The 17,863-nt window shown below is 45.2% G+C and overlaps 1 protein-coding gene across 1 annotated transcript; it reads left to right on the forward strand.

The window, feature by feature from the left end:
* Positions 1-1,132: 1,132 nt before the first annotated feature.
* Errfi1 (ERBB receptor feedback inhibitor 1) lies at positions 1,133-15,137 on the forward strand. The gene is made up of 4 exons (XM_052178245.1): positions 1,133-1,353; positions 11,196-11,389; positions 11,493-11,569; positions 12,579-15,137. Exons 2-4 carry the CDS (start codon positions 11,268-11,270, stop codon positions 13,760-13,762), a joined length of 1,383 nt encoding a protein of 460 aa, XP_052034205.1. The 5' UTR covers positions 1,133-1,353; positions 11,196-11,267; the 3' UTR covers positions 13,763-15,137.
* The last annotated feature ends 2,726 nt before the right edge of the window (positions 15,138-17,863 follow it).

The following is a 17,863-nucleotide window of genomic DNA, read 5'->3' on the forward strand; positions in this document are numbered from 1 at the left end:
GGAATTTGTACTAGTCCAAGCTGGAGGGCTTTTGTCTGTTTGCTTTTGTTTTTCTTGAACTACTCTTGGTTTATCATTGTATTATTTATTTTACGGTTAAACTATAAACCTAAGTTGCATCACCGGATTTCTGCCCCAAGAACCCTCCTCCCTGCAGACTTGATGGCGTTTTGTCCTTGGGCATCAGTGGCCACCCCGGAGCCAAGAGACATGGAGAACAGCACTTTGACAGGTAAGCCAAGAGGGCTGGGGACAGGTTTGGGGGCGGTGCCCAGGATCAGCCTAGCCTTGCAGGAGGCCAGGTCAAGGGCAGAGGAGCCCGGAGTGAGGGATCCCCGATCTGCCCACGCAGCATGGCCCACTGCCCCGTCCCCTTTTGTCCTTCACCCTGCTGCTGCCCCTCACCTCTCCATTCTGTCCCTCCCTTTCCCACACCGTCCCTTAACTTCCTAGATCAATTGGTGAGGTCCTCTATAGGTCCTGCAGTGGCTCACACCGCTCCTCACCGCCCCTCCATCCCTTACTGTCCCTAGCCAGGCACTCCCTGTCCCTTCCTGTCTTCAGACGCTTGCTGTCCCTCCCTGCCCGTCAGTTCGCTGCCCTCCTTCCCAGAGCCCACTTTCTCCATGGTCCTCCATCCCTGGTTGTGGGGCCCTGCCATCCTTCATGTCTCGCATCATCACAGCAGTCCCTCGTTGTTCCTCACCATCCCCCTCCGTTCTTCATCACTCTCCTCGCCATCCTTCGACCCTCCCCGCCATCCCTCGACCCTCCCTCGCTATATCTCGGGGTGCCCCTCTCCGCCCCACTCCCCAATTCTCCCCGTTCCCTGGGTTTCTTGGACCCAAGTGCATCTCAGCGTCACTTCCCTCCCCGGGGCTGGAAACAGGGCCGTTCACAGCCTTCTGAAAGAGACTCGGTGTCCTTAGGCTAGGCAGCTCGCACAGAGGCAGCCCAGACAGAAACGTCCCCTCAGGAGGCGAGGCTGCCAGCGCCGCCCGGCGGGCCCCACGCAAACGCTTCGGTAGCGACATCGCCCCTTTAAGTGGACGGCCACCCTGATTGGCTGAGTGAGGGAGGCGGGGCGGCGGGCCGCGGCGTCACGTTGTCGCTCACCTTATAAATACGGGCGTCGGCCGCGCCGGCGTCGGCGTCCGAGTGCGAGGCAGGGAGCGTGAGCGTTGCGGTGTGTGAGCGAGAGAGCGCGCGAGCACAGCCTGCGAGCGAGCAGAGAGAGAGAGGGCGAGAGAGCGACGAGGCGCCTGCGCGATGCTCGGGCCCCTGAGCCCGCGGCGCTGAGCCAACCGGGACAGACATGCGCGGGAGGGTGCCGCGGGGCCCCGCTCTCCTGGGGTAAGGGACCTGGCGGGCGTCCGGGGCCGCGGGGCTTGGGGCGCGGAGGGTCGGCGGGCGGGTGGGCAGACGGGCGGTGGGCTGGAGCAGGAGCCGCGGGCGCGCCGCTTCCCGGGATGGGCCGGGGTGCGCGACGAGCCGCGGGCCGCGGGCGCCCTCGGCTTCCCGCCGGGGCCATGCACCGGCGCGCACACGACACGTCTCCACAGCCTGGGGCTCCGGAGCTCCGGCTCCACGGTCTTCCCGGCGCAGCTGCGGCCGGGGGATGCGGCGGGGCTGCTGCGGCCCCCTCCATCTTCCCTCTCACCCCGCGCACCCGTCGGTCCGGCCCGGGGAAGCTTCTGCGGGAAGCTGTTGCGGGCGGGCTCGGAGATTGCTAGTCGTCCCTGGTTGGTACCAGTGTTGAGTCTCGGCGCGACTCGGCGACGAAGGTCATTTCTCCTTCTTTTAAAAAATATATTTTTTTTAATTCATCCGAGTTGTCCCGTGGCCTTTTCCTCTCCAGAAACATGACCCTTTTGCCTTAAACGACTTAAATGTTAAAGGAGTGGAAATGCCCACAGAACTGTATTTATGCGTATATAGTATCTTTGTTCAAATTAACCGTGGTTGGTGGTGCTTGGATGGGTGCTTCCTCAGTCTTTATTAGGATTTCATCATTGCTTGAAAGAAACCAGTTTCCTACCTGATAAAAATGTGAATAGATTGTTAGTCATAAACTTAAGTGTAGTCAGAATAGAGACTGTAGCTTTAAAAGAGATGTGACGGGAGTGCACCTGCAGCACAGGTAGGGCAGGACTGGTTTCCAGGCAACTGTCAGGGGTGAGGAAAGGTGAGGTATAAATTGCCTTTTTTTTTTTTTTTAACCTCCTGGAAAAAAAGAAGGGTTCTACAGTTTTAAACTTCCATAAGTCTATACAGTATAGTGGATATGCATCTATTGAGACTGGGGCATTTTTGAGTTCACTGTGTCAGCTACTGCCTTTAAAAAAAAAAAAAAAAACTTTCTTAAAACATGGAGGTTTTAAGAGAGATTTTTACCAATACCTATATTAGCAAAAGAGCAAGTCTTGTCAAGACAAAAAAGAGTAAGCTGGTTTCTTACTAACCTGTCAGTCACCTCTGGCTGATTGTCACTCCATCCCTTTGTGGATATTATCAGATATGAGAGGAAATACATGAAGATTTTTAAAAAGGGGCTGGACACCATCTGCCATTGCCTTCCCTGCCTCTCCTGGGCTCTGGTGGACATTTGCTGATAAGCGGTAAAAATCTCAAACTGTAAATCCCTATCTTGGTAGATAAATGAGATGGTAAACTCCTTAAGGACTGGAACTGCCTTGAACAGCTCTTATTTTACACAGCCTTGCACATAGTTAATGTCGATCAAATAAATGCAGGAAAAGCACATTTTACACTTTAAGGCTTAACAGGATTGGCCCAGGCACTGATAAGGTTTGGAAAGAAAATCTGTTGTGCCTTTTTAAATGCTGCTATGAAATGCCCGGATTAGTCATATTTTTGAGAGGTAGAATTATTGTTTTTTTAACGAGTTGGATTTCCTACTTTGGGTTCATAGTAGATGCTGGTGAGCCTTTTGTATGAATTAATTATGTTGTAGTCTCTAGGTGTTTTTTTGTTTTATGAAACTGACTCTTTATTGCTACTTCTCCAGAGCTGTACTAGATAATACTGCCTTTCTGCTCATACTAATAGTAGCTTTTAAAAGCAAGTTCCCTAAATTACAGGTGCACTCCACCAGCTTGCAGCTGACCTGATTGTCAGCATACCTGCATCAGGTTGCTTTGGAAAGGAGAGCAGAGCAGAGAAGGGGGAAGGTGGTGCCCAATCTCCACAAATGTGAACTGATACCTCACCATCCGGATGCACGTAGCATCCTTTGCCGGCAATGGCCAGGACATATGAAAGCGAAAGATCAGTAATTAGATAAATACAATCCACCTGTGGTATTCTGGCATTATTCACACAGTTTAAATTTGATGTAGATAAAACTGGTGAACTTCAGGGTCTAAACTATAAATTACTAGCTTAATAGGATTGGTGTTAAGAAAAAAGTATGGGATTCAAACTTCAAAAGGTGAGATTTGGAGTCCTCATTGATATTCTAGTCAACTTCTTTGTACTGTAAAATTGGGGTGGGAGTATTGCAAAATAACTGATTTCCTGGGCCTTGCTGAATATATCTTTAAAATGTGGAATTAGATCCCTTTTCAGTTTGGAAATAGGATGGTTAGGACTAGAAGTTCAAAAGCTCTTACAACCCATAGCTAAGAAGAAACTTCACAAGTTACAGATTCTTAATCCACATGTTCTTTTCCTGCCTCATTTCATGGCTGTCTCTGTTCTTTAAGAAATTAGTTCTTAGCACTGTGGTGCACACCTTTAATCCTAGCAACAGCACTAGGCAGAGGCAGGCAGATCTCTAAGTTCTGAGGCCAACCTGGTCTACAGAGTGATTTCAGGACAGCTGGAATTACAAAGAGAAAGCCTGTCTGGGAAAACAAAATAAAGAAATAAAATTTAAAAAGGCAATCAGTTGTGAAAGTCACCTATCTGTGGAGGCCTCCCCTGACCACCTGTGTAAATAAGCTCTCCGCCTCCTTATCCTGCCATTGCGCCCTGCTCGTTTCCTTGAGAGCTATCCCCATCTGAAATTATCCCTGTCCTCGCTAGATGGCTTCATCAGGCAACAACCAGTTTTCATCTGATGAATCTAGGCCAGAAGTATTCCATATACATGGACTTGTGAAAATAATGTTTGCATTCTTAGAATTTGGCCTAGGAAAGCTGAGTTCCAGTTCCTGTCTTTGCAGTTAGCTAACACAATAGGTCTTAAGTAGTAAAATCATTTTAGGTCAGCAGGAATGTTGGGAGAACCAAGGCTGTTGCCTAAAATGATGGTGGACAGGAGGTGTAGGTGAGTGGAATGCTGACTGGCTGACAGCACAACAGCCTAGGTAGGGTGCTTCAGTCAGAGCGGGGATCTCAGCTCACTTCAGTTCTTTAAAGCAAAATGAGATTATAATCCCTGTTTCTTACAGAGCTGTGTGGGGATCAAGTGAGACAGTATATCAGAGAGTGCTTTGTAATTTGTAGAGTGCTTACAGATAAAAGAATCCTGTTACTGAATTTCAGGTTTTGTGATAGAGTAAAGTTTATAATGGTGTCATTGGGATCTATGCGATAAGAGTATTTAAAGGAAGCCTCTTGGATATATGTAGTAAACCTCTGTTAAATACTGTGTATAAGAGTCCATTGTGGTAGGGCACCATTGTATCAGTAAAGATAAAGAGCATCAAAAGAATTACTACAGTTAATCATAGAAGATTATACCTTGATCTGCCCATTTTAGATATCTAGGCCAAGTATATAACTGGTAACTTTTAGTAGGAAAATGTGAGGAAGTGAAATGGGAACTTTCATAGGCTACAGGTTACCCAAGGAAACACCAAATAGAATCCCTCGAAAAAATGCACCTGCCTCATCCAGAGGGGTCAAGTGTGTATCCTAAGTCTTTTTATTCCAGCAATTTGAAGAGCTTGAGAGACTAAAAGAGAGGCTGGTAAGTAAGCCTTAGCATTACTGTGGCTCAGCAGAGCTGAGCTGGAGCAGGTTCCAGAAGCTCTTCACCTGTAATTGAGAGTAGTAATGGTGTCCCACCCACCTTCCAGGGCTGCTACAAGGATAAAGCACAAACCTTCCTGACAGACAGTATCCTATGAATGTTATTATCACCTATGTATTAATTTTAACTCTCCTGAGTTGTCCATTGGGTTGTTTAAACGCTTGTTAAATAAACTTGAAGTTTTAAAGACTCACTTCCCATCATTAGACCATTGTGGTCATTGTCATTAAGATTACAACAGAATCCACACAGCGTTCACAGGTACAGTGCATCGTTCACAGGTACAGTGCATCACATGTGTCCGAAAGAAATGCTCCTCCGTCCGTGTGTGCTCGCCTGAGTCTGTGGATGAGAGTCTTTGATTGTTGTGCTCTGTAGGAAAAATACCAATGACAAAACAGTACAGTGCTGTTGCCCTGCTTGTAATTGTATCGCCCTAAAATCCTAAGGGACAAAATGAATCTCAAGGCTATTGAGACAGCAGTTGACCTAATGGGGTTTTCACTAGCTTGCTATTTCTTAAATACTTAGCTAGGAGTTTTCTGAATTAGTGAAGAAGTCCCATCATTTGGCTTCGATGGTCTGGAGATACATTCTTTCCCTTGTGGCCTGCATTTTCCCCACCTCTAAGTGGGTCAGTATGTGTGGGGCACATTGAAGGTTCTCGCGGGGCGGTGAGAACACTCGAATCAGCCTTTCAGACACCATTAAATATTTGCTGAAAGCCGGGCGATGGTGGAGCACGCCTGTAATCCCAGCACTCTGGGAAGCAGAGGCAGGCAGATTTCTGAGGTCGAGGCCAGCCTGGTCTACAGTGTGAGTTCCAGGACAGCCAGGGCTATACAGAGAAACCCTGTCTCGAAAAAACCAAAATCCAAACAACAACAACAAAAATATTTGCTGAAGCTATCACATCTTACCTGATTCTATGCGTGAGCACTGTAGTTGGTGTTTTATTTTAGAAGTTATTCATGCAGCCAATATAAAGGCAAGTCCTTTTTTCCTATGGAAAACGTATAATAAAGACGTTTCCTTAGCCTGCCTCCTTTCTTTCCCTATCTCCAAATCATAGCTTTTAAAATGAAATCTGAAAAACTTTGAATTCAGGCCTTTGCTCTTGAAATATCTGTGCAGATGTCCTTTTACTTTCAGTAAATGAGTGCAGATTACACTGCCTGCTTGATTTAGTGGCGCAAAATAGTCTTTGCTGCGTTTAATAGTTTGTTACCTTAACGTCCACAAACCAGGAAGACATACGTTCACAATTTACAGCCAAAATGTATAAGGCATTGACTAGAAATATGGTGTATTCCATGATTTTTATATGCTGTGTAACATGATAATGCTGAGCGTGCAGGTAGATGTTAAGTCATTTTTCTCAGTTATCAATATAAGTCCGTAAAACAGCAAATAAAACTGATTTCCATTTCCTCAAAAAGGCGATCAAACTTTTCAGTGAGCATAGAACGTAGTATATTTGAGGAAGATCCAAAGTCATGAAATGTGTCAAAGTTTCTAATCAGTTTCTTTTGACAAACTTTGACTATATAGTTGTCTTCCCTAATTGTGGAAGTGGGTAGGTAGGTAATTGTTAAATGCAGCTGGAAAGACCATTTATCACTCTGAATAAACAGAAATCAGGTTCTAGAACCAGATTGAAAGAAGGAAATTACATCACACTCTTAAATAAGGAAGCACTGGGCAGAACTGGATGAGTTGTAAGACAAAAATGTGCCCCTCCTCCTCTCATGGATTGCGCCTGAGATGTAGTAATGAGATCTTGTGGCAAGGTAAGCATATCTAGGTTAGTGCCTTAAGGTGGCCTAGCTTTGTGTGTTAAAGCAGTTTCAAAGTAAGTATTTTCCAGATAAAGGCATGTGAGTTCACCTTAGAAATTGTGAAGTGTGGTACTGGTGTATTGTGACTTTTTTATTTTTAAAATAAAGTAACTTTAAAATAGCAATAAAACTAAGATAGATTAAAAGCACAAAGGAATAGTATGTAAGGAAAGGTAAAATTGATTTTTCACTCCTAAGTCTGGAATAACAAGTCATTTAGAAAGCCTTGCTAGCAGCCATTGGTGTTTACAAGTCACTCAGCCACTACTGTCACTTAAGAACCAGAAGGTGAATTTAGGATGTTCTAAAGGTGCTAGGTTATTACTGGCCTAACTCTACATACAGTACATACAGAGTTGATCCCTGGACAGATTTGTGCTTTTCCCCTTAGCTTTCCTCTTTAGTCTGGGGAGAATCTCATGTAATTACATTTTAAAACATGAGATGGCTATTTTCTCAATGTTCACTTAATATTAGAAGTAAAGAGGCAGGCGCATTTCTGAGTTCGAGGACAGCCAGGGCTACACAAGAAACCCTGTCTCGAAAAAACAAAAAACAAAAAAACAAAAAGAAAAGAAGTAAATATGCGGGTATCTGCAGGGAGAAAATGTCAGGCACCAGTCCTGGATTTGGAGGGTAGGAGGAGAACCTGGCATAGCACAGAATAGCTAGAAACTGTGAGACATGGCTCTGGCTTTTAATAAAATGAGGGGCTTGTGGAAGGAGTGCAGTGTGAGAACTAGCCTTAAAGCTAGAGCTGAAAAGGGCAGGTTAAGTAAGGGCCCATTGTGAAGGTCTTTCATTCCAGTCAAGGAGCTTTTAGAAGCTTTTACAGGTTCTTTTTAGGGAGGCAATTGAGGAATATTGATTTGATCCTGTTGCTGTAATGCGTTTTAAATATTTTCAGACTAGAAATTGGAACCAGTAGAAAAAGGAAGAGAGGTTTGAGAAGAAGTTTAAAAACTATGTCTGGAGGTTGGCAGACATATTGGCCTTAACTCAGGCCCACAGTGGTAGGTGCCTGAGGAAGTGTGATCCTCTGGGATCAAGAAGGGGCAGGAGGTAAGTTAAGAACCTGAAGGAATAGGGTTTGTAGCTTGTGAGATACCAGAGGCCCATCCAAGTGGAAAGATAATCACCAGACAATAAGAAATTCCTAAATACTTAGGAATAGTCTGTGGATTTGAAGCCATAGAAGTGAGTTAAAAGATTTCAAGAGCAAAATCCTAAAGTTTAGAAAAATATAGTGCTATTAGCAGAACTGAGGTACTGGTATTTAACTGCATTTTGGTTCACTTAATGTTCACACTGTTTTGTGATTCTGTAAACTGTTACACCCACTTGGGTATTGGGGTCCCGGTTTACACTGTGCTGCTGTATCGGCAGTCATTTGATCTGGATTTCATAGCAGAATATCATATTATACTTTTGGATGTTGATACTCATACATAAATATATCTTTGCAGTTACTTTCTTTACGAATTGAAAAGTAGAGCTAGGCTGAGTGGTGGTGGCACACGCCTTTAATCCCAGCACTTGGGAGGCAGAGGCAGGTGGATTTCTGAGTTCGAGGCCAGCCTGAACTACAGAGTGAGTTCCTGGACAGTCAGGGCTACACAGAGAAACCCTGTTTAGAGAAAAAAGAAAAGAAAAGTAGAGCTAGTTTCACAGTTATAAGGACTTGGATACAACTTTAAACACTGAAGCATTGGTCAGATTTCACTTGAGCAAAATGTGTTGCTTTATTTATTAGCTCAAATTTGGCCAGAGTGTTTTTTCTGCCTCCACCAGGATTATACAACCTGAATACTAGTTTGGGTTTTGTTTGTTTGTTTGTTTATTTGTCTTGTGAGGTAGAAGACTTTCAGATAGTTTTCTAACATAGCCTTAGTTTAACTCGGGGAGGAGTGGAGGAGATGAGAGGATGTATGTGTATCTAAACCTTAAACCTGTGGCCTGTTGCTCTTTTGGGTTTTACAGCCTGAAGTTGTTTTCCAGACATGAGAGCACCGCAGTTACATTGCCCTCCTCGCTTCTGCCATGCAAGCAGGCAGGAAGTGCAGACAGTTTCATAACGTGGCCCATTCACAATTCCCCATTGAGATGGCGAGGCAGGTCACCTTCTATGAATACACAAAGACACCATTGTGGTCAGAAGTGAGCTGGCTTAGTGAACACAATTCTTTTTATACTAAAAAAAATTTTTTTTCCTTAAGAAAGCTAACAAGTAGGTGATGGAAACAATGAATAAAAAATAACTTTTTCTAAAACATATAAATAATTTTAAGTGACCACTGAAATGTAAGTTTTGTATTCCAAGGCAACTTTAGCAGAGGCAATAGTTACACAATCACTCTGTTGAAAGCTAAGATGTAGATGGCATTGGGAGGCTGACACAGTAATTACTAGTAGTACTTGTTGGCTTGCCTACAGGTGGGGGCTGGGCCTCCTGCATCCCCCGCAGCATTGTCCTGTAATCGGGATGAACCATCTTCAAACGTGTGCTTTCAAACCACTTAACCACCACAGTTGTCCTCCCATCTCGCCTGCCTTTCATTTTCATATTACCACAGATCCTTTCCCTGTAGTCTCTTAGTGTTTGTGAACCTGTAGAAAAGGCTTGATACACCCTGGCTAAGCAAACACAGGGAGAGGCTTGCCTCTTTTAAAATGTGTTTTTTAAATTACTCAATGGTAAATAACACATCTGTTTCATTTCAGTAATCTAAAAACCAAGACTCAAAGACTTCCCAATACTGAGGTTCCTTAAGTAACAGATTATTTTAATATCTATCTTTGAGAGACTGTTTTTTTTTTTTTTAAATAAAGTTTGACTCTTTGAAATATAATAACTGCCTCGTGTATCAAAACAGCTGGCTCTGTAAACACCTATGGGATATTTTTTAGATTATCTTTAAAAAAAAAAAAAAGAACTCCTATGCCTTTACCTTTGAGTTTACCTTTGGTGGACAGCATTCACGTACTAAGCCAGATCCCTGTGATTAAAAGGTTCTTAGGACTCACAGCCACTTGTTCTGAAGCCACAGTTTACTAGGCCTGAGATATGTAAGCAGTAGATATTTAGCTGCTGATCATTTTAAGAAGAACCATCTATGTAGCTCCTCCAGCGTGCATTGGCCCTAGTACCATGCTCAGTCCTGAACAGTGTCAGCACTTGGTAGGTCTGCAAGTATTTAGTGGCAGAGTTCTATAGAACAATATGTGTGGAGATCTCAAAGGGGTCTGTGTTCTGGGCAGCCGGCAGATAACATCCTGCTGTCTAAAGGAGAAAGGCCTAGCTTCCTAAATGCATGTGACTATCTGAAGACAGCAGAGTTGGTGTCTTTTAGGATCTGAAGAGTACTGAATTAAAGTAAAATTAGAATGAGCTTGTGGGAACTCCAGACCTGTAACATCTGATACAAGGGGATTTCTAAAATTGACTAGCTACTAGTTTAAGAAAAATATATTTTGCCTTTGTAATCCATGCCTTATAGGGAGCAGGACATGAATTACTGTATATTTCACAAAGGAGAATACAAACAATGTCCCTTAAATTTGTCTTTGAAAGGGAGGAAGCTAGCCAAAGCTGACATTGAAGCTCGTAATCTTGCAGAACTTGATTTTTACAAGATAATAGGAATTTGTATCCGCATATGTGACTATATCTTGAGCAAGTACTAACTGGAGAGTATGTCTTCTGTGACCAACTCCAAAATACAGAGTCCAAATCAGTGTTGGGCTCTGCGGGAGGTAGGTGTCAGTGCTGCAGAGTCCCCAAGTGAGTGCTAGTGATGGCAGCTCAGCTGTGGATGGAGCACTGTACTTTCTACAAGTATTGGGGTTTGTTGTTTTTAGGGTGGGGGATCAGTGAGGGTAAGGTAGACCTTGAACCTACCATCCTCCTGCCTCAGCCTCAAAAGAGCTGGGATTACAGCTATGCACCACCATGCCTAGCTTGAAATTCCTTTAGCTTAGGAAAAATGGGTAGTGTCCACTGCACTTCCTTCCTGGACAGCCATGCCGGAGAAAGTCAGGTTAATGGGCTGGAGGGGTTTGTGTGCTTTGGAAAGCAATTGTAATTTGTTGAGCAACTGGTAAGCTCTGCAGCAAGGGTTGGCTTTTCTGGCAATGGTTTCTTTCTCATTCTGTGAAAAACCTTCAAGTATAAGGTTAGTATTTACAAAACGAAAAATTATTTTTGCTGGCTACATTTTAAGTATCCTTATAAGAAGAATTAGAAAAAGTCTACAAAATTTCCCATCTCCCTCCACCTCTTAATTACTTATGCTACAATATAGACTATCCTACTTCTGAATTATGTTGTTTATTCTCTCATTTGTTCTTGATTTCTCCAGGGAATGAGAGCTACTGGTTGACTTAAAAACACCCGGGCTTTCCGGATCGAAGGCATCCCAGAGCGGGGCGCCATGTCCGCAGCGGGAGTTGCTGCCCAGGACATTCGAGGCCCTTTAAAAACTGGATTTCTCCATAATGGCCAGGCCTTGGGGAGTATGAAGACCTGCTGGGGCAGCCGCAGTGAGTTTGAAAAGTAAGTCAAGAGTGTGTGCTCCTGTGCTCTGTGTGCATTCCTGACACTGCAGTCACAGAGGATTGTCCTCGCTCATGACCAACATGTTTTCTTTTGCTTTCAGTAACTTTTTAAATATTGATCCAATAACCATGGCCTACAATCTGAACTCCCCTGCTCAGGAGCACCTAACAACTCTTGGTATGTATAAAAGTCTTTGGAATAGCATGTGAAAAAGTTGGCAATCTGATAAGCTCTGCCCTGTCCTCAAGCAGTATTTCTTAAAGCAGGGACCTAAGTAGTTTCCAACAATAGTCTGACACCTAGTGGCAGCAGATTCTGAAGCTAATTCTCTCTTACCCTTTACTACCTGAGCCATTGATTCATAAACAGAACTGTGGAACTATAATTTCTCCACATCAAGAGTTAATTCACGCCGGGCAGTGGTGGTGCACGCTTATAATCCCAGCACCCTGGGAGGCAGAGGCAGGCAGATTTCTGAGTTCAAGGCCAGCCTGGTCTATAGAGTGAGAGTTCCAGGACAGCCAGGGCTACACAGAGAAACCCTGTCTCAAAAAAAAAAAAAAAGAGTTAATTTACTCTCAGGTATGATGCAGACTTAACCTTGGGGCAGTATCTGTCTTGCATATTACTAGTACTGAATGCAAGCAATAGGTGCAAGTAGTCACATGGTCATCAGACTTAGAAAACTGTACAGGTATTTTACTTTGAACATTATGTCCCTTGGATTTGTGTCAAGAGCTTTTTATCAGGCACACACATTACGAGTGAGTCCATTCACTCAATCCTGATATGCTGGCAGGAAGGCCCTCACCTCACCTCATCTTACTCACGCTGGCATGCCTTGTGTTGTTGCATGTCATAAGCTTGCCGTAGCATGGCACTCGTGTAAATTACACACTGTTCATCTCCTGTGAATTTCATACACGTCACAGAACTTGCCTGGGACGAGTGGGTGTATGCCGAGCACATGTCCAAGAGAGATGGCAGAGATAATTTGTTCTTTGAACCAGATCACGTGTGTTCCCCTGCTCTGGCTCTAATTATACCTGTGGAGGTTGCATGGGTGTCCTTGGGGTTACACCAGTCAGGTGTTTCCCTGACTGCAGAGCTGGAGCTCAGGTCCTGGGCTCTCACAGGGTGAAGGGCAAGGAGAGCGGTTCCTGATGAGCATCGCTTGTTGTTTCAGGATGTGCTTCTCGGTCTGCTCCAGGGAACGGCCACTTCTTTACAGAATGTGGTCCCTCTCCAAAGTCAAGCTTGCCCCCTCTCGTTATCTCACCAAGTGACAGCTCGGGACAGCGTGAAGAGGATCAAGTTCTGTGTGGTTTTAAGAAACTCTCAGTGAATGGTGTCTGCACTTCCACACCTCCACTTACACCCATTAAAAGCTGCCCTTCCCCTTTCCCCTGTGCAGCGCTGTGCGATCGGGGTTCTCGACCGCTCCCACCATTGCCCATCTCTGAAGACCTGTCTCTGGATGAGGCCGACTGTGAGGTAGAATTTCTAACCAGCTCAGATACAGACTTTCTTTTAGAAGACTGTGTACCTTCAGATTTCAAATATGGTACTCCTGGCAGGCGAAGCTTCCGTGGGTGCGGACAGATCAACTATGCATATTTTGACAGCCCGACTGTTTCTGTGGCAGATCTTAGCTGTCCATCTGAGCAGAGCAGAGTTGTCCCAGAACCGAACCCTCCCCCACCTCAAAGCCATCGCAGATTAAGGCGGTCTCACTCAGGACCAGCTGGGTCATTTAACAAGCCAGCCATCCGGATATCAAGCTGCACACACAGAGCTTCTCCTAGCTCAGATGAAGACAAGCCTGAGGTCCCTCCCAGGGTTCCTATCCCTCCGAGGCCAGCGAAGCCAGACTACAGACGGTGGTCGGCAGAAGTGACCTCCAACACCTACAGTGATGAAGACAGGCCTCCCAAAGTCCCCCCGAGAGAACCTTTGTCTCGGAGTAACTCCCGTACCCCAAGTCCTAAAAGCCTTCCGTCTTACCTCAACGGGGTCATGCCCCCAACACAGAGCTTTGCTCCTGACCCCAAGTATGTCAGCAGCAAAGCCCTGCAGAGACAGAGCAGCGAAGGGTCTGCCAACAAGGCTCCGTGCATCCTGCCCATTATTGAAAATGGGAAGAAGGTTAGCTCAACGCATTATTACCTACTACCTGAGAGACCACCGTACCTAGACAAATATGAAAAGTATTTTAGGGAAGCAGAAGAAACCAACCCAAGCACCCAAATTCAGCCATTACCTGCTGCCTGTGGTATGGCCTCTGCCACAGAAAAGCTGGCCTCCAGAATGAAAATGGATGTGGGTAGCCACGGGAAGCGCAAACACTTATCCTACGTGGTTTCTCCATAAATATGAGGGTCGTAGTTCAACAGAAGTTACATGGAACGGACGGCTCCCAGTTTTCCAGTTTGAGGTTCATAGAACAATATCAAGTGGCAAATGAAGTTGGTGGACTCTGCCTTAATGAGAAAGGCTTAGAGCAGTTATGAGGTGCTGTTATGCTGGGAGTCCCTGATCTGTCAGCATAGGAGGAAAAAGTCTATGATTTAAAGATGTGCTAGGGGGAGGGAAGAATGGGGAACTTTTACATTTGACTACATTATATACCTGTGTATAAACGTGCGGTGTAACCATAGACCATAGCTGCAGGATAACCAATTAGTCACTCTTAGAGTAATCTATATTCAGAACAATTCAAACAAGCTGGAGGAACAGCTCCTGATAGTGTAAAAATTGAGCAAATGGGAGAAAGCAGGATTGTTAGATCAGATTATAAATTTGTTTAAAGATTCCTGGCATTCAGGCCTGCCTATAGTTTGTTTTCTTCCTCTTCCCTGCCAGCAGTCTTCTCCATACAGGACAGGGCGTGTTCTTCGCCAGGCCTGTAACATCTTGTTGGAAGTCATTCTATGGCCTAATACCTGCTGCTCTGGGGTTTTGTTGAGAGGACAGCAGTTTCTGGACCATGTTATCACCTGTGTATGTATGTCTTATATTTTGGAAATTAACAGAATTGGTGAATAACTTTTCCATACTATTCCTGCTTTCCCCATCCACTGCAACATGTTGTAGCAAGAGGCTTTCAAGAGCGCAGTGGAAGTGCGCCGGCCATCAGTGTTTGGGGTACGAGTTTTATAGACTAGTGCAGCAATTAGCCATATGATCGAGAGTTACTGTGTGGGGATGTATGGTACGTTTTTTGTTTTTTTAGACTTAATAAAGAACAACACAAGCTGGTCTTGTGTTGCTGGTTCCTATTCAGTATTTCCTGGGGATTGTTTGCTTTTTAAGTGAAACACTTCTGACCAATAGCACAGAACGTCTTAATGCCAGCGGTCACTTCAGCATCTTCCTGCTTTGAAAACTCACGGCTGGCTGCTTCACTGCCCTGAGATTCCGGGAGACGCGTAGCTTGTGTTTGGTTTTTACATCCTCTGATGGTTTATCTCATGTAGATAAGCAAAAAGAGAAGGTGCTTGCTAACAGGGACACTGCTGCCATGTCCCGACAAGCTGTTCAGTTTAAACTGCTGAATGACATTATTTGAGCTATTTAAAGCTTACTTTATTTTAGTATGAACTAAATGAAGGTTAAAACATGCTTTAGAGAAATGCACTGATCTCCGCACTGTGTGTACAGTATTGGACAAAGGATTTATTCATTTTGTTGCATTATTTTGAATATTGTCTTTTCATTTTAATAAAGTTATATTACTTATTTATGACACCATTAATAATGTGTCTTGTCTAAACTCTTATAAGATGTCTCAAGCAATTGATAATATTTTTAAAGCATGACAGAAGAGTGTTTGAGGTTAATGCATGTTGAAACTTATTGCAGATTTCTAAATGACAATTTGAGCAACTTGACTCGGGTATTATAAAAATGTATGGGGGCTGAAGGCTTGGCTCAGCTGTTACAGTGCTGGCCTAGCGTGCACAAACCCTGGATTTGATTCCGAGTCTCACATAAACTGGGCATGGTAGTACATGCCCAGCAGCCCCAGCACTTGGAAGGTAGGGGTTGGAGACTCAGGAGTTCAAGGTCATCTGTGCTTACATATGGCATTTGGGGTTTTAGGCCACATGGAATCCCTGACCAAAAAGAAAGAGAAAATATGTGGTAAAATCAAGCCGCCTGCTCTCACCCGGGACAATTAACTACACTTGGTTCTGGTTCTTCTGTGGAGACGGGCCCGTGAGCAGGGCCAGGGCCATGCAGTCTGTAGGAAGGAGCATGCGCAGTCCAGCCTCCTTGAGCTTTCTGACTAAGTGTGGATTATGCAGGGCCCTTTGGCCTTCACTGCTTGCTTGTTTGAGACCTTAAATCTCCACTGCCAGGCATCGCAGAGGGCCCTGCACGCTGCTGTGTCAGAGCTGGTGGCCCTGTGTGTCGGGTGTCACTCTGGCTTGGGAATTCCTTCAACAGCAGATGCTTGCTGAGAGCTTTCAGCAACGTGATGTGGACGTGTTTAAAAGGTGTTGAGCAGGCAACTGAAGGGCATCTTAACTGAGTTACATTCAGAGCTGGGGGTAGGTAGTGATCTAGAAGGTATGTTAGCAGACGAAGGAAAGTCAGGGAGGCCAGGAAGCAGGAAGACGCTGGGCCTGTTCCAGAAGCTGAAGGGCACAGGCGAGTAGGCAGAGCAGTGGAGAAGGGCAGTGGGCGCAACTCAAAAGATCCTAAGTGGGAGAGGAACACGACGTGATTTGTTTTAGGAAAGATGACAGCGGCTGTTGTGTGGGGAACATTTCAGAGAAGCGAAATTAGCAGAAACACTAAAAGCTACAAGGCCAGGACCCAACACTGGCACCAGAGTGACAGTGGGGGGATGGGAGGGGTGGAGAGACACGAGTCTTTCAGAGTTGTGAAAATGACAGGCTCCAGGCTGTCAGAGCGATCAGCACCACCCTTCTTCCAAAATGGCTCATAGCTCTTGCGAGCTGGGACCTCCTAAGCATGGCCTGGCACAGGAAGCCATGGGTACTTAGATTATTTCCGACTTCATTTCCTTACCTGGTTCTGTGTTTTTTTCCTTGAACCTCTGGGATATACTTTTCATAGTTTTTCCTGGCCAAAGAAAAGTACTTAGCAACCATGTTAATGACACACAGCTAAAACAGCCAGAAGCCCATTTGCCCACCGACCTACCCCCCCATTCCCACCCACCCCCATGCCCACCAAGCAAGTTGAATATTTTTTTCCAACTTCTATGTCTGGGTGTTTTGCCTGTGTATGCCTGTGCATTGCATGCATGCAGTACCTGGTGCCCACATTGTGGTTTCTGACAGCTGTGAGCTGCCACGTGGGTGCTGGGAACTGAACTCCGGATCTCTGGAAGAGCAGCCAGTGCTCTTAACAGCTATGCCATCTTTACAGCCCTGGGTAATATCTTATGTAATTATCAAAATGGGAAATTGATATGTGCACCATCCTCATATAATGTTTTGTTTAGTTGCAAACTGATACTTGGTCATACTCTTTAAAACTAGAAACTGGCCGGGCGGTGGTGGCGCACGCCTGTAATCCCAGCACTCTGGGAGGCAGAGGCAGGTGGATTTCTGAGTTCGAGGCCAGCCTGGTCTACAGAGTGAATTCCAGGACAGCCAGGGCTATACAGAGAAACCCTGTCTTGAAAACACCAAATCAGAAAAAAAACAAAAAAAAAAAACCTAGAAACTGATTTGGCCATTCTGTCAGGCATTTTGCAAAAAGTTAATGAAACCTTTAAAAGCTGTCGTGCAAAGACACGCAGTGCTCATGGTACTTGACAAGATGGACCTGATGCTGACTGGCTTGAGCGGTCTCGGGTCTTGGGAAGATGGAAGACGTAACGAAGCCTCCACATAGCCGGAGACCTGAGGTTCCACACCGGAAACGAGAAAAGGCCAAAAGACAAAAATGTACATTTTTAATTGAGCTTTAAACCTCTGAGGTATCCTTGCCCTAATAGTCATAAGATTTCTTTAAACTAAAAATGCACTTGAGGCCTTTTTTTCTTTGTAGTGCAGGTCATTTGACAGAATGTTCTGGCGCCTTTCTCCCTGCGGTGTGAGTCATTCCATTCTTTTGGGGCTCTGAGGGGTGAAGGGGAAGAGAGCAGACTTCGTCTACACTGTTGGCCTCACCTCTTACTCCCTGCAACTACACAAACACAGTTCAGGCATGCCTGGCGCTGCTCACTTCGAGGGTGTGAGCCTGCTCGCGCTCTTGTCGCCTGTGTGCATTCAACTTCAGGCTACTTGTACCTGAGCCACGAGGGATCTGCGTGCAGCTACCACACGCCTAAACAAGCTCTCCTCAGCTTTCGAGCTGTCTCCTTGGAATCTGAAGCAGCAAACATCCTTGTGTATGTTTTTCTGTACCTGAGCTTACATCAGAGCAACCTTGTGACTCAAAAGTCGTCGCCCCATAGCAGCAGGTGGGGTTCTGGTAAGGAGAGGGGGACTG

This window comes from Apodemus sylvaticus, chromosome 3 (assembly GCF_947179515.1).
Source record: "Apodemus sylvaticus chromosome 3, mApoSyl1.1, whole genome shotgun sequence".
NCBI classification, from domain to species: domain Eukaryota; kingdom Metazoa; phylum Chordata; class Mammalia; order Rodentia; family Muridae; genus Apodemus; species Apodemus sylvaticus.

Coding starts and splice junctions, on each gene's coding strand:
- Errfi1 (XM_052178245.1), top strand. CDS start 11,268: ATGTCCGCAGCGGGAGTTGCTGCCCAGGACATTCGAGGCCCTTTAAAA. Junction 11,390..11,492: donor AGCCGCAGTGAGTTTGAAAA/GTAAGTCAAGAG, acceptor TTTTGCTTTCAG/TAACTTTTTAAATATTGATC. Junction 11,570..12,578: donor GGAGCACCTAACAACTCTTG/GTATGTATAAAA, acceptor TTGTTGTTTCAG/GATGTGCTTCTCGGTCTGCT.